The sequence below is a fragment of the Clinocottus analis genome, unplaced genomic scaffold, assembly GCF_023055335.1.
Source record: "Clinocottus analis isolate CAN_PGR_092001 unplaced genomic scaffold, fCliAna1.0.p SCAF_264, whole genome shotgun sequence".
NCBI classification, from domain to species: domain Eukaryota; kingdom Metazoa; phylum Chordata; class Actinopteri; order Perciformes; family Cottidae; genus Clinocottus; species Clinocottus analis.
The window spans coordinates 2888-18940 of NW_027176003.1; the positions used below are offsets into that span (position 1 = coordinate 2888).

At 36.2% G+C, this 16053-nt stretch overlaps 3 protein-coding genes across 7 annotated transcripts; 1 reads left to right on the top strand and 2 right to left on the bottom strand.

Moving 5' to 3' along the window:
- Nucleotides 1-3089: 3089 nt before the first annotated feature.
- LOC137795006 (Kruppel-like factor 1) lies at nucleotides 3090-5729 on the bottom strand. The gene is made up of 3 exons (XM_068592208.1): nucleotides 5431-5729; nucleotides 3720-4578; nucleotides 3090-3613 (listed from the first exon to the last, which is right to left on the bottom strand). The coding sequence occupies exons 1-3, from the start codon at nucleotides 5503-5505 to the stop codon at nucleotides 3438-3440; spliced, it is 1110 nt and encodes a 369-aa protein (XP_068448309.1). The 5' UTR covers nucleotides 5506-5729; the 3' UTR covers nucleotides 3090-3437.
- Nucleotides 5730-8256: 2527 nt separating this feature from the next.
- Nucleotides 8257-12003, top strand: LOC137795007 (UPF0193 protein EVG1-like). 5 transcript variants are annotated; one of them, XR_011078373.1, is made up of 8 exons: nucleotides 8303-8415; nucleotides 8520-8613; nucleotides 8783-8845; nucleotides 10219-10392; nucleotides 10474-10602; nucleotides 10804-10904; nucleotides 11186-11441; nucleotides 11608-12003. XR_011078373.1 is itself a non-coding variant. In XM_068592211.1 (7 exons), exons 2-7 carry the CDS (start codon nucleotides 8520-8522, stop codon nucleotides 11333-11335), a joined length of 711 nt encoding a protein of 236 aa, XP_068448312.1. In that variant the 5' UTR covers nucleotides 8257-8370; the 3' UTR covers nucleotides 11336-11503. The 5 variants fall into 5 exon arrangements, 4 of the variants coding, with proteins under 4 accessions (XP_068448312.1, XP_068448311.1, XP_068448310.1 ...); XM_068592211.1 differs by lacking the exon at nucleotides 11608-12003 and having other exon boundaries at nucleotides 8257-8370; nucleotides 11186-11503; XM_068592210.1 differs by lacking the exon at nucleotides 11608-12003 and having other exon boundaries at nucleotides 8258-8355; nucleotides 11186-11503.
- Nucleotides 11545-15974, bottom strand: LOC137795005 (MICAL-like protein 1; the record flags this gene model as incomplete). Its single annotated transcript, XM_068592207.1, has 7 exons — nucleotides 11545-13488; nucleotides 13645-13691; nucleotides 13795-13909; nucleotides 14068-14141; nucleotides 15232-15322; nucleotides 15604-15730; nucleotides 15840-15974. Coding segments are annotated over 7 exons (726 nt in total), but the record flags the coding sequence as incomplete, so codon positions are not given.
- Nucleotides 15975-16053: the final 79 nt, after the last annotated feature.

The following is a 16053-nucleotide window of genomic DNA, read 5'->3' on the forward strand; positions in this document are numbered from 1 at the left end:
TCTGATTTTTCATATTGAGGAAACATGTTTCTCCCCACTGAATATGATGATTTCTGTTGTATAAAACAATCAAATTGAGTTTTTTTATTGAGATTTTTTGCTCATATATTTTACAACAACAAAAAATGGTTACAAAGGAGCGGTGAATTGTTGAAAACACATCACATTGTTGTAATTGTTTATAGCACATGGTATTCAGATTTTAAGCCTTGGCCTGGTCCCAAAGATTACAATAATAACATTTTTCACCTTTGACCTGTTTAGCTACTCAGACAAAAAGAAAAACTCAAAAAACCTAACAGAGCTAAATAGTTCATGACTTGTTTATGCTTCAGTGCTTGTTTTGCAAACTGTTTACGCTTGAGTATTGCCATGAATGCATAATGCCTGCATAATACCTTCTCTAAAGTATAACATGATGTAAACAGGGAAGGAGGAACTAGAAAGTGGAAGTAGAAAGAGTTTGTTTATTCTTTTCGGGGCACGACAGGTCAGAACTCTGCCTCTGTCCTCGTGTCAACTCTAAATCCCAAATCGCTTACTCTCGAACGCTGCACTAAAATAAACTCACACTGCAGATGGAGCCTCATAACGGTCTGCCAGCGAAGTGCTGTGGATTTCTCTGCTGATGTGTAATATCTTGCTATGTGAGCACAGTCTCAGTGGAGAACAGATTATTAATGGCCAATGATCTGCAGCACTATAATAACCAGGAATACTTCATGTGTGTACATTTGGCACTAATGTGTTGGTGATGTGCATGCGCAGTGGGGGCTCGCTTCACTGCTCGTCTGCCATCAGGCCATCTTGGATGGGCAGGTTTCAGATGCCATTTATAGCCTTGATAGTTGCACTAAAGAGGAAACTCAGACTGGAGCTTATTGCTGTTCCAAATGAAGATTAACCGCTCCAAACCACTGGGTTTGTTTGGGCCAAGTAGGAATAAATAAGTCCTATTAAACCATTTAACCTGCTCCAACCTTTTAAAATCTGTTGCTGTAAAACCTAGTTCTTAAAGGGACACTCGAGCAATTGAGTGTTGAATGGTCAGAAACTTGGTGGACTTTTACGACAGACATTTACAGCTCCTTCCAGATTCAGAGAAGATTCCATATAATTGATTTTACTGTGCAATATCGCTGTCCCTAAAAAAACCATATACTCAAAACTACAAACAAATTGCCCTCTTTTCTTGCTTATCTTGCAGTAATATTAATATAAATACAACACAATGTAATTCAACTTTAAAACAAATGTGCTCTTCAAAGTATATATTGTATACAAAAAGTAAGTGTATAACTGTGTTTGCTTTTCTTTGTTAGTCTTTTCTGAGGATGTACTGTCTTTGGAAGTGTACGCGAAAGAGAGGGAGCTTCATGATGTGGTGACGACCTCCTTCATCTGACATAATCAGGATGAATCAGTGAGTTCTCAGTTACATAAACAAATTCTCATCCTGACCTCACCCGGATTAGACACTGCAGACGCAACTGCCAACATCCTGCTGATGCCAGTCTGCAGGCTTTTAGTCTGATAGTGTAACAAAGGACTGCCACCTAAAGGCCACAGGCTGGCATTACTTGTGAGAATGACTGGTGTTACCGCTTCTGAGCTCTAATCATGTCATGTTCCAGATGTATGCATATTTTACTCTGCTTCATGCAGGACATATAGATGTTTTTGTAAATCCCTTAAAACGTTGAGTAACTGACAACATGGGGATAATATTGTTAACATCAGCTGCCTGAATTCATCACACTCCAAGAGCGTTTTACAGCTTTAGAGGTCTTTATTAGAATTATAACAATGAAAATAATAATTAAAATACATCAACACTCCTTTGATTAAAAACATCCCTGTACAATAAAATAGTAGCCTATCTTCTGCTGGTATAAAATATTACTTTAATAAATATGTTGCTTGCATATTTCAACTATATAAACAACTGACAAAGATGCAGATTATTTACAGTTTTAAATTCTGCCGGATGCAAGACACAAAGCATATAAGTTTTCCTTAAATAAAAAAACAAACTGATACACATAAAGGTAGGTGACTAAAATGCATAATCTTGTACTCCCTGTATAATCACATCGTATAACATACTTCATGTTTTTTTTGTTTGTATTACAATCATTAATAAAATCAACAAAAGTTCTAAAGGAATCCGACAAAGATATCAGATCATCTGAGCGTTAATACAGCTAATCATCGCTACTAAGCAGTCTTGTTCAGTGCACCATGAGAGCCAACAGGATGTACTGCTGTGTATTGTATTGTAACCCGTATTACACACATTTTGGTAGGTCTTTTGTTAGTGTTAATGTCGACATGCCCACAGTGTGTACAGTGTTTGTCAAAGAGGCCCTTATTGGAGAGTAACACTGCAAGCATGTGAGAGAAAAAAGTTGGATACATTCTTTTGTTGTTCACGAGCTGTGTGAAGTGAGATGAATGGTCTTAAATGATGTCATTTGATTCAATGTCGGATCTGAAGACTGCAACTTTTAAAATGGGAATTATCTGAACGTGAGGAGTTAGAAACAAAGGGATCTTACCGGACCTCTGAAGCCGGCTCCTCATACACTAGCGCCTCTTAGCCTCACACACCAGAATCTTTAATGGAACTGTTAATGACCAAACTGCATTATGGGTAATTGAGATGACACGCCATGAAATCTCTGGTTCTGCAACATTGATTTTGAAACTTCTTTTTTAGTTACACAATGTTTTCAGAGTGCATCACTATCAGTGGAGTAGTCTTAAAAGTAAAAAAGTGAAGAAATACTTCACCCACAAAATGACCATTTGTATAGCAACTCGTGTTAAACTATTTAAATAAATGTTATTCTTCTTGCTTGCTTCCATCCACAGTGAGCGAAGATTTTAAAAATGGGGAAAGGTTTTGATTAATTGATGTAAATGGGGGCCGCATTTAAAAATTGCTAAAATATATGAAAACATTTGTTTACAAACTTGTTAAGAGTAATCCAATGTCATTTATCATATCATTTGTCATATGGTCACTACTTCCAAACACTTGCAAATGCATGTATTTGGGTTGTATTGAGCATACGAGTGGCTGAATAAGTCGTATACTACATTATACTGTACACATTGTGTGAGGCACGCAAAGAGAAACTATGTTTCAATTCAAGGTAACAAATAATTTATATACAAATCGTTCTGTGGGTGAAGTATGTCTTTAGTCATTATCTGATGGTTACTTGGTCACTCTTTTAGCATTACTTGTATTACAAAAAGAAAGTTTCTCATATGTAGAAGGCTTCTGAATTGAATTTGTCTCATTTGTCATCTCAAGTGAATAAAAAAATGGTCAACCGAATCAAACAACTCCCCTCAGGCCGCCTGCACACAGTGATTCGTGATGCCATCCTACCACTGTTGGTGTTGTCAGTTCTCATGGTGCAAGTGCATCAGGTGTGTCTCTTCATGTGCAGAGCGAGGTGGTCGGAGCGGGAGAAGGCCCTCTGACACAGCAGACACTCGTAGGGTTTTTGGCCCGTGTGTTTACGGTAGTGACGCGTCAGTTCGTCTGAGCGCGCAAATTTCCAGTTGCAGCCCTCCCATGAACATTGGTAAGGCTTTTCCCCTGAAGAGTAGACAATAAAATAACAAAGAAATACATTAAATCATACATCCAGACTTATTCTGACAGACTTTTGAGTCGTTTCTGTAGCAAAGCCAATTGGTTGTACCTGTGTGGGTGCGGAGGTGAGCCTTGAGGTGTGAGCTCTTGGTGTAGGTCTTGCTGCAGCCAGGGTATTCACAGCCGTGGATGGCAGGCCTCTTTTTCCCTGTCGCCCTTCGACTGCGCTTCCCCTCCATCCCACCAGGGGGCAGCTGTGGAACAACCAGCATGGACTGCTGGTGAAGAGGCTGATGACTAGTGGTCTGGCTGTGGGTGTAATCACAGAAGTGGTTGGCATTGTGATTAAAGTGTTGCATGTAGCTGTAGTGTCGAGGGTCAGGGGTCACAGCTTGAGGGGGTATGAACCTGCTGTCGGGGAAGGTCACCATGGACGGGTGCTGGTGGGGATAGTACGGGTTAAAGTCCCATGATGAGACTTTGGAGAGGTTTCCTCTCGTGTGCCTCTCGTAATTGCCTCCTTGAGGGAAGCCAAACTGATCTACATTCAGTGGATTGGGAAATGAAGTCCGACCTGTATGGTCGTCTTTATACCCGTGGTGGTACAGCTCTGGCTGGACTGGCGTTGTGGTTTCAGCTGGAGACAGGAGCTCTGCCATGAGGCAGCCAGTGTTCATCTGCATATGCTCTTGTCCAGGTTGGTCCTTATACATGTCCACCTCTTGGTACGCTGTGTTCGGGTCTAACTGTGGGAGCCGTTGATCATTGTTGTCCAGAGATGGGTTGAGGTCAGGCGATGGGCTGCTCCAATCAGACAGCAGGAACTCAATGTCCCAGGATGCCTGGCTGTCGTCATCCAGGAGCTCCTGTGTCATCTGTTGAGAGACCTGCAGCTGCTCAGAGCTGCTTGGTGACGGTTTGTTGCAGAGAGAGTTCGGAAGGAGAGAGTCAGCCTCAGACTTCCACACCTAAATGTCGGAGAGCATTGAGAAGTGATGATCACTAAGCAAAACATTTTGTGAAAAGGAGATTCCTCCACATTGCTTTTAAAATGAAAGTAGGGATGCACCCATCTAACTTTTTTTCTGTCCCCATACCGACTAGTGTTTCATTAATTAGCTGTATGCTCACTGGGTGGGGGTGACAGGGATCATTCATTGTTTTCCTAACCTTTTAAGACAAAATGTTACATACATTGATATAAATGATATAAATACATTGAAGGTGTTGCTGGTGTTTGTAGTTATTTCTGTCCATACTGGCTGTTAGAGGGTCAGCTGAAGCAATTTAATTTTTTTGTACAAAATTACCACTTTGCGTTATAATTCCTTCACTGTGGCTCAGCAAGGAATCGCTGTAAGTGGAAACACAGAGTGGGAATTTTGTACTAATATGAGGAACATGAAAGGAAAACCAATGTGTCAGGGTTGACAGCACAGTCACCAGTACCTCTTTCACACATGGGCTTGCCAAATATGCAGAGTTTTGGATTATTCACTACATTGTATTTTTTTAAATTACAGTAGCAGATGATTTTGATCAAAAACGACTTATAAAAAGTATATTCGACAATAAATCAAACAACTCCCGTCAGGCCACCAATATAAACTGGAGACAATATTTGTCTCCAGTTATTTAGGAGACATCACAAGATCAGCATTATAGTGCAAGACTGACACATTTGTCAAGTCATGATTGAGTGAAATCATTAATAATCTATCTGCGGAATGTACAATTTTCCAGCACAATAATACAGGACATACAACAGGAAACACTGCACTGTGTAGGAATCAAACAACTAGTGTCAACTCAATACTTACTTTCATTTTGCCGCTGGATTGAGCGAGGTTGGAGAAGGAGCTGAAGGAGGGGAGCACAGCCTGTGTGACAGCCATCAAGCACTTTGATATGATGCCGATTGTCAGTGGTAGCAACAAAAGTGTAATTTTTCCTTTTTTTGTTGCTTTTTAGTCTTTACATGACCGTCTTCAGCTCAGCTAACAGAAAGTCAAAGCCTAGCTCACCAGGCTACTCATCCCAGTTACAGTCCGCTCTGTGTTACAGGGCCGCAGAAACAGGTTCTTGAAGCTTTCCCCTTTTCTCCATTCCTCCCCGCTATCTCTCCCTCCTTTCTCTTGTCTATCTCTGTCAGCTGCAAGTCTAACTGCAAATCTCTCTTTTTCATGTAGGTTTTGACCGTTAGGAGGTGGAGCGTATTCATGAGTTTCTTTGCTGGCCCCCTTTCTTCGAGTCCATTAAGGTTGTTAATACATACATCAAGAAACTGACTATATTATATAAGACTAATACTTAACCCTAACTCACGGTCTTCCTGTTCTCTGGGACTTAAAGCGATGAGCTCAGAGCTGTCGTTTCACCAAGAAATGCATCATTCTTAAATCCCGACCAATATAATGTCACAATAGAAAATGACATAACTCTGACTGCTTGGGATGGCAACAATAATTGAGTTTTATTAAAAATAAATTACAAATAATGAGTGTTGTAATTTCCATGTCCTTACTTTGACAGATACTGCATGTCTACTGTCCAGAAATGAACACAAAACAATCATCCCATGTGGGTTTATCATCGGAAGATCTCAAAGAACAAGTCACTTTAGGTGAGACAACTTTAAGGCACTTTTCATCCATGAAGGCTATTTAAAGTGTTTATTTCAAAGTAAGAAACATTTTTTAAAAATGTAAAAGAACAGAAATGCATAAAACACATTCATAATAGAATAAAAAGAGATAAATAGAAAAAATGCAATACATAGAAAACAATCATTGATCAGCATACAGGTTTAATGCTGTTACAGTTTTCCCAAAATTCATGTGACATAAATGTCACATGAATGCCATATTTTTATGCAGACACTTAAAGTAAACCAAATGAGCTAATGAGGACTCTTCAAAGACAAAACAAGGTTTGAGTGTTAAATTCAATTGTTTATTTTTTTTACAATGGACCAAAATGAGTGACATTTGACTCTTTGATGATTAAACAAGAAATTAATAGGAATATTCAATCAAATATTTCCAACCCAAAACATATTAGGATAGGGCTTGATTGCATACAAATAATACAAATAAAAATATGATATGAATAAATAAAATAATCATCTAAATGCCACGACAAAATGTACTAGAAGTTTTATAAAATGCTGACAAATGTCCCCGCTAAAACTTCAGCGTAGTACAGAACACTCTTATGGTATTTTTATCAGATGTCTGGCGACTATCTAATAAAGCATGCTTTGGCACAGCGGTTACACATGTTGGTGCACGTGCAGTGAAGTGTCTGCACATTTCATAGTGTATAAAACAATTATAATAGCATGTTTGGATAGATATTATGTTCCACCCCAAATAGTCTAAGAGTTTCTTGGACATTCAACCTCCAAACATGAAACAAACACATATTAGTAATTGATAGTAAAGAGATGAGCAGGTAGCTTGTAAACAAACACACCAACTAGCATTACAGCTCATGATTCAGTTTAAGTTTGCAATATAAACTTTATCCCAATTCTGAGTCAATGCTTCTATTAGTTTTAACTCACTCCACACACACACATACATTTTGGTCTCTGTCCTGCAGTGAGGACATATTGCTCTGGCTTCTGAGAAGACCTGTGTGTGAGAGGTGATTATATTCTTGCTGCTGTTTATCTGTTGACATGGGGCCGAGGCAGACTGCTGTCTTCTCACAGATAATGGTCTCCTGACTGCTGCTGGTCCCTGATGACGACCCCACCACTGATAAAGACTCTCTCCCAGAGTGAAGACTGCACAAAACATCCACTGCGCAGGCTGCAATGTGTGGCGGCAGCCTCTTTATGGCCTTAAACACATTACACAAGTTCATAGTTAATTTGTTTGTTTGTGTTATTTTCCATATATGGAGACTAACGTGTGAATTTGTGACAATGATGTTATCAGAAAGACAAGAAAGACGCGTTGATCTGATACATTCTCAAGGAGGAGTTTGATAAAGTAAAGGAAGAAGAGATAGCGTGTGCTGACATGAATATATATATATATATATAGTATGGTAAAAAGGATCATAGTGTAGTTTGTCCAAAAAAGGAATAGTATATGATGTCAAAAAAAGTCATAGAAAAGGGCTTTGAAAAATGTGAATAAAAAAGTCATATAATACATTAATAAAATAATAAATAATAAAAACTTGTCATAGTATGTTGACAATGTTATAGTATAACATGACAATACATATCGTAGTATAGGATAAAATGGCATCAATTTGTCCCCAAAAGACAAAATGAAAAAGTCATAGGATAGTTTATTGAAACATGTCAGAGTTTAAATAATATATAATGGGACAGTATGTCAAAAAAAGACAAAACAAACATTGTCATAAACAAAATAATAGTACACTTAGTAAAAAGCAATTATATAGTATTAGTATATCTCAAAACAATGCTATAGATAAAATAAGCATTTTAAAAAAAGTTTATATTGCGCAACCATCGCAGGGTGCATATTAACGTTTATTTTTATGCGTTGGAAGTATCAACAACGATGATCTTCAACAAAGTGCACGCATTACGAGCTGCGCCGATGGATTACACAGCGCATGTATGAGCGGTCAGCGTGACCGTAACGGACGCGCGTGGGCGACGGGCATCCCGGAAATGGCTAATTGGTTGCTATAGCAACTGAAAAACGTTGCTGTATCACTTGGGGTCGAAACGACCGAAATTTGCTCACGGTGTTTACGAAGTAAGTGTTTACGAAGTAAGTGTTCACTAAGTGTTTACTCCGGACTCTATGGACTCTCTTGTGAGTCGAAAATAAAGTTTTATTTGAAGTGAATAACGGAGATAAAGCTAAATTTAGCCAGAGCGATTGCTAATAACGTTTTTTGTGTGTCTCCGTGTTTGTAGATGGAGGCCTCTTCACAGAGTAGAGATAGCACAGGACTGTGGAGCAACACCAGAGCCCACCAGTACAGCAAGGAAACCCAGGATATGCTGAGATGTGAGAGGATGCACGTGTTGCTGTTTTAGTGTAACCTGTTAGGTGTGAATGGGAAACAAACATACAATATGGGAGTTGATGTGTTGCGTCTGTATTTCCAGGTACATACAAATGAGTTTGTTCAGTTTTTGTGTGGGTTCGTGCTTTGACATTAATCATTCTCTCTCAGCAATGATGCAACAATCAAGATTCACCAACCTCCAGAGAAAACAGGTCAATGAATGTCTAATGAGTAAGTTTGAGAACTTTGGTTGAGAGGTTGATGAATGCTATGTGGTCATTAGTTATGTGATTATATTATGTATGATATCCATTATTAACAATATGATACATTGTGGAAATATTTAGATGGGTTAAAGGATTTGCCAAATATTGTTATTGCAAAACCAGATATAATATTGTGATTAAAATATGTTAATGGAGGTGCTCTGGTATTTTCGGAAACATTTAGTATACAAAATGTTGTACTGCCAATACAGTGTGTGTGTGTGTGTGTGTATGTATATATATATATATATATATATATATATATATATATTTATATATATATATATATATATTTATATATATATATATATATATATATATATATATATTTATATATATATATATATATATATATTTATATATATATATATATATATATATATATATATATATTTATATATATATATATATATATATATATATATATATATATATATATATATATATATTTATATATATATATATATATATATTTATATATATATATATATATATATATATATATTTATATATATATATATATATATATATATATATATTTATATATATATATATATATATATATATATATATATATATATATATATATATATTTATATATATATATATATATATTTATATATATATATATATATATATATATATATATATTTATATATATATATATATATATATATATATATATATATTTATATATATATATATATATATATATTTATATATATATATATATATATATATATATATATATATATTTATATATATATATATATATTTATATATATATATTTATATATATATATTTATATATATATATTTATATATATATATATATATTTATATATATATATATATATATATATTTATATATATATATATATATATATATATATATATATATATTTATATATATATATATATATTTATATATATATATATATATATATATATATATATATATATTTATATATATATATATATATTTATATATATATATTTATATATATATATTTATATATATATATTTATATATATATATTTATATATATATATATATATATATATTTATATATATTTATATATATATATATTTATATATATATATATATTTATATATATATATATTTATATATATATATATATTTATATATATATATATATATATATATATATTTATATATATATATATATATATATATATATTTATATTTATATTTATATTTATATTTATTATATATATATATATATATATATATATATATATATATATATATATATATATATATATATATATATATATATATATATATATATAATTTTTTTTACTTTTCTCCACAGAGGGAGCAGCTTTACCACTGACCTTTTACCCCACATCATCAACTTCACCCACTGAGCCTAAAACCACTAAATCTGTCCAGAGACATCTGCTATGCACGCCTCAGAAACGCACTGCTGAAGCTTGTCGCTCTGGCAACAGCTATGTCAGAGAAAAGTTTCATCCCGGTCCCTCAAGTGTGTTGGCCATTCATTCATCGGTTTTGACAGGCTGAGATTGAAAACAATTGCTGCTTGTAACTTGTTTCACTTTCCCAGGAGACTTAGAGAAAGAGAAGGTGAGGCTTCAGAATATATTGGCAACAGGAAAAGAGGAGCCCACGCCTGCATTTTACCGAAAGGTTCCCACATGTCCGAACCCAGAGCAGAAAGACCGGTATCAGGAAGGTGAGGCTGACGGCACAGACAGACGATGTACAAGAGTTACATGTGCTATGTCCCATTACAACCTGAAAAGGACACATTTGAATTAAATTAAGCGGTTTCTATTAATATCAGACTAAAATAAATTCTGCACCGCTACTTTGCTTGACTAAATATATCCAGTGCCCCTTGAAAAATTCTAATATTAACATGTGTGTTTTGTAGTACTGGATGAGATAGAGGACAGAAGACAGTTTCTGGCGGATATGTCTTCTCTGGGCCAGGAGAAGCCATACATCAACATCATCAACACTGAGATATCCCAGGTAAACAAGCAGTGGTTTCAATACAGGCTCAAATCTGTATTATGCTGTCTTGGTTTTGGAAATATCTTTAGAGAACACAGATGCTTTAACTTCACTGATTTATTGTTGTTTAGTGTGATGTGGTTTTAAACAACACACTAAGATACTGATTCATATTAGTACTGAAGTAAATAGATAATTGAACTAGCATTTGTGCCAGGCTGTATTTATGTAATAGTATTAAGTCTCTTTTAAAGTGTAATTGCACATAACCCTGTGCTGTGTCATAACTCCAATAACAGAGGATTCGAGAGCTGAAGGTGTTGGACAAGACCCGCGGTCCAAAGAATAACACAATTACGCCTGAGAGGGAAGAGGAGAGCGCAGAAAAGATCACAGAAAAGATGGAGTTGGAAGAGACGAGGGAGAGAAAACTTAACGTCACTGACTGAACATTTGGAAGTTACTTCCTGCAAATCAGATGCTAACAACACAACTTCAAATTCAGATTATGGATGTTTGAAGTGTGACGTGATGAGTGCAAAAACTACAAAAGAGGTAACATCTGACTGGCTGTGCTACAACTATAAAAGCAGTTCCATAAAACAATATAAAGACAACAGGCTGTGAAAGCATTTGATTTACAAGAAACATGAACGGCTTGCATGAAGTTATTTTAATCTGTTGCCTTCCAGTGTCAGCTTTCTTTTATAATCCTTTTTAGGACGCTGACAGAAATGTGGTGCTACAGAAGACCTTGGTTTCAGCTGGACATTAAGACAGGCACAGAGCAGAAACACAGACCACTGAAATTACCATTTAAAATGGAGGACAAAGACAAAGACAGTCTCACTGATAAAACAGGAACAGAAGAAATAAACTTACTGACATTTACACAAGCAGAACAAATTATGCTTATCCACATATGCAGTTAAATAAATGGCACTCGTACAAACAATATGAACACTTTTTTAAGGCAAAACATGGAAACATACAGAAAGGCATAGTAAGATATAAATTAATGAGTTCATATTTAGGATTTTCCCAATGGTTAAAACTATTATAAGCTCGTGCTGCGCTGGAGTTGTTATAAGTCTGTATATCTGCCCTTTTCTAATATTCATCATTACATTTGTGACCTTTCATAATAAACCTTGAATGAGGGTTTACATTTGTTTTTCAGATTTTTGTCGCACACAAATACTGTTTCTACGTTCATCCATGTCTAAGATGATTTGGATTTTAAAAAAAAAGACACCATCGGAAAACTATTGCAGAAGAAACTTAAAATGAAGGAACCCACAGACAATCATAACACATAGCAGCTGAAGAGCTTAGGTATCCTTTGTCGATCGAGCATTTCAAGGATTTCAGTTTGCTGGTTTTAAAGCGGTTTCATTTTTTTTTTTTTTTACTTTTACACGTACCACAGGCTCCAAACCAGACATGATGTGAAACCCTCTCAGATAGACACACGAAGAGATTAAAAACATCTTATAAACTCATAGACATCAGGGATCAACTTGCATCCAACCGACTTCATTCAAAGTTAACTGTCGAGTTACACCTTTGCTGAACCCTGACACAGACCAACAGGATACACATGCTCTGCAATGCCAGGACAGTGAAGCAGCATACAACAATTCACTCAACTGAAAAGTCAGAGAGCTTACAAACATGTCAGCTCTTAAAGCAGTTGAGATGTTAAATTGTCTCTTTAAAAAAAAAAAAAACAACTAATAAATTGTCACTGAAGAGACTTTTTGGAGAAGCATCAAGTAAGATGTGAGCAGGGAGTGCTTTTCAAAGCCATAAATGCCACAGTTAAACATGACCTCACATTGCTGATCTGGTGCATTTCTCTATTTGCCTTATGGCCTGTGTCCACATAACACCTTTTATTGACAGAAAAGACAGGAAAAGCTTTAATGAAAAAGCTATCTGTGCACAATTATCTTTGCTCCTATGAGAACAATGTATTAACAATCCATCACCACAGGTGTATGATGTACTAGCTATATTATACTAATATATTTGTTTAACTTTTTTTTCTTTCCAATTACCGTTAAACGGAGGATGTCTGCTTTTTACTTCGCATCGATGAGCTTGTCTCCACGTTACATGACGTTAGAGCAAGGCGACACAAGACGTATGGTAATAAAATTACTCACCGGCAACATTCAGTGTCCACAACACCTCTCTGTTCCTAAATGTTTTTTTCGGTCTTATGATCGTTAGTGTCCGAAACATAAAGCTCAGGGAAGACAGACACAGCCAAAACAAGCGCTCAGAAAGAAAGATGTTGGGATGGCTCTTGTGTTGGTGGCCGCATACACTTTCTCCTCAATGAGAACAATTGAAGAAGAAAAAGAAGACGCTGGCACTCATTAAAAGGGTGTTATGTAGACACAGGCCGTTAGCCTTTTTTAAAACAGTCTCGGTTCATCTCGGAGGAGAATGGGTTCTTGCTATGGGGTTTTCTCCTTGCGGGGACTGTGGCCCTTGCCTGGTTCTCCTCTATGGCTCAGCCGCTTGAGCACTTTAATGGGTTTGAACTTCGCCCCTTTTTTCTTCTGGTGGTCAACGTCTGGTTCCTTATGGAAGTCTGAGGATGGAAATAAGAAAATAAAAAGGATTCACAGTTTCTAAAAGAAAGAAAGTAAGAGCATTAAGAAAGCAGAAGACGCCATATTTACATACTCATTTTATGTATTGGTCTTCTCTTTGACCAACTACAAATAGAGCTTTCTCTAAATCCTACCTTTTTTCTTCAGCATGGCTTCCACAAGTTTATCCTCTTCTTCTTCCCTGTGACAGAATGACTGTTATATTGCTGGTAATTGCAAAATATCACTGATAAAAAACACTGTGGGATCCCTGTAGAGACACATAGTTAATTGGTATAGATTACCTCTGCCTGTCCTGGTCCATGTTGTTAACAATTTGGTTGCGCTGTTCAATGATGGTAACTAGCTCAGCCATTAACTCCTGGTCCCGGCTCTTGTCTTCGTCTGTCCAGTCTTTTTCTAGAGAAGGAGGTTGTTTTTTAAACTATATAATGTTTTCTTCAGTATAATGTGTGTGTGGATAAACGGGTTAAATATGGGTGGCAGCAATTTGATTGTAACAGGAGTCAACCACTGGATTTGATTAAGTTTTCTTAGAATGATGGAGAAAAACACACCTGGTTTGTTGAGAAGACACCTCAGTTCATACTCCACGTCAGCTTGTCTCTCTTCCAGGTTCTGCTGCTTCGCCCTGCAGTGAGTAACATAACCGCCGGTCACCCTCAGTTTCCAAGCTTTAGGACTTTAGTACAACTCGGAGGTACTCTTATCAATATTACATTCTTCTTCATGATTAGATGATTGATTTTAAAATATATAGTATTTTAAAAACAAATGAAGTCCGAAAATAATTATAATTTATTTATATTTGAAATAAAACTAAATTTATTTATTTTGAAGCAACAGTTATATGAACAACAGCAAAGTCATTATATAAAGTAATTCACTATGAACAAATCTAAAATGTCAATAAAAGTGAAGTTAATAAAGAATGCGAGTGTCATTCGGTCTGTCCTCCTGGCAGCTTCGCCTTAGACAGCATAGAAGTTTACAAGAACAACAAAAGAAGAAGCTGTTTTTGTGTTAACATAGTGGTGGTGGATGAAGTACTGCCAACAGAGGTGATTGAATTAGGTTGTGTCCAAATGTATGTAGTTGAAGAGAATTTAATTATTAATGTTTTATATCAGTGATAGCATAGTTTTCTTCAACGAGTAATCTGCACATTAGCTGGTTCACTCACATCGTGTGTGTCTGTGTGTGTGTGAGTGTGTGTGTGTGTATAGTTGGAGGAGCTTAGCCCCGACAGAGAGAGTAGAGGGAAAGCTGCATGATCATAAATTATACAAAAGTACCAGGAACGTCAAAGCTTATAAATACTTATATCATTATATAATTATTATTTAGCAATGGGGCCCTAATACTAGGTTTTTGGTATCTGTCCCTCGCTTCAGTAAACACAAAACGCGAAAGGCTCTCACTCGAGCCAGTGTTCGGTTTGTCCACTCTGGGCTGCATTGAAACATGGTTGAGCAAGATGGCAACATCCAATGAAGATGACCGGCTCCCTACAAGATATAAATAGCTCTTTCATGCTAAAGAAAACCCCAAAATTCTTAGTTTCATGTGACTATACACTAAAAAAAACAAAGTTATAAATATGCTATTTAGTTTGTCAAAAAATACCCCTACATTTGACACACTGTGCTTGTAAGTGAAGTAAAAAAAAACTAATCAGCAATAATTTTGTCTTTTGCCCCTTGCTGCCGTCTCATACGTACGTGTAGACAAGTACAGCTTCTCGTCGTACTAAAAGATGTTTCTCATGGATGAGAGTGAACCAGTCCACCAAAAGGTGCTCCTCATCCTCATCTGGAAACAGAAAAGAGCAACACAGAATATGTGTTATACCATGTAGTTATTTCAAGTGAAATATAGGGATAATGTATTCCCCCCCCCCCTCTTTTTCTTGAGGAGATAATATTTTTTATAATCCTTTGTAATACTTTTGTGAGCTATTTAAGCTGCACTGTTATTTTAGTAAAGTTATAAAATCTGAAATATAGTGAACCTAACTTTTATGCACTGTATGTGGGGACATCATTTACAACATGTAACTGGCCTTAACTGATTTAAATCAAGAGATGCGTTACCGTTAGGGTTGTCTCTCAGCTTCTTCTCCAGCTCCACTCCCTTCTGCTCCAGCTCATCCAGCTGCTTCTCCAGCTGACCCATCTCCCCATGGATGTCCTCTACTGGGATGTACTGGTCTGATTGCACCTGGGTGGATGTTTGGACAAGACAGATCAATTGAGAACTTCTTCATGAATTTTCTATATTTTATTTGTCATGACAAAGCATACAGTCTATGTTGTCTTTAGTTTTCTACCTTGCGTTTGATAAGAGGGAAGCCATGGCCGGGGGCCGGGGGTCTGGCAGGACGAGGGCCTTTTGGTGGTTTGGTTCTGGATTTAGCAGGAGAGGGAGAAGCTTTCCTGTTGAACGGGTTCTCTTTACAGATCCGCTAAAATGAGAAGAGAGATAAAGCTAGAATATAATATGAAAGTTTATGCTATCTATCACTTTATTTGGAGGTGGACCTG

What these genes read in the sequence shown, in the direction of transcription:
- LOC137795006 (XM_068592208.1), bottom strand. Translation starts at nt 5,505, where the DNA reads ATGGCTGTCACACAGGCTGTGCTCCCCTCCTTCAGCTCCTTCTCCAAC. An exon ending in AATCCAGCGGCAAAATGAAA is followed by an intron (nt 4,579 to 5,430) that starts GTAAGTATTGAG and finishes TCCGACATTTAG; the next exon opens with GTGTGGAAGTCTGAGGCTGA. An exon ending in TCACCTCCGCACCCACACAG is followed by an intron (nt 3,614 to 3,719) that starts GTACAACCAATT and finishes TCTACTCTTCAG; the next exon opens with GGGAAAAGCCTTACCAATGT.
- LOC137795007 (XM_068592209.1), top strand. An exon ending in GGTCAATGAATGTCTAATGA is followed by an intron (nt 8,846 to 10,218) that starts GTAAGTTTGAGA and finishes TTTTCTCCACAG; the next exon opens with AGGGAGCAGCTTTACCACTG. An exon ending in GAAAGACCGGTATCAGGAAG is followed by an intron (nt 10,603 to 10,803) that starts GTGAGGCTGACG and finishes TGTGTTTTGTAG; the next exon opens with TACTGGATGAGATAGAGGAC.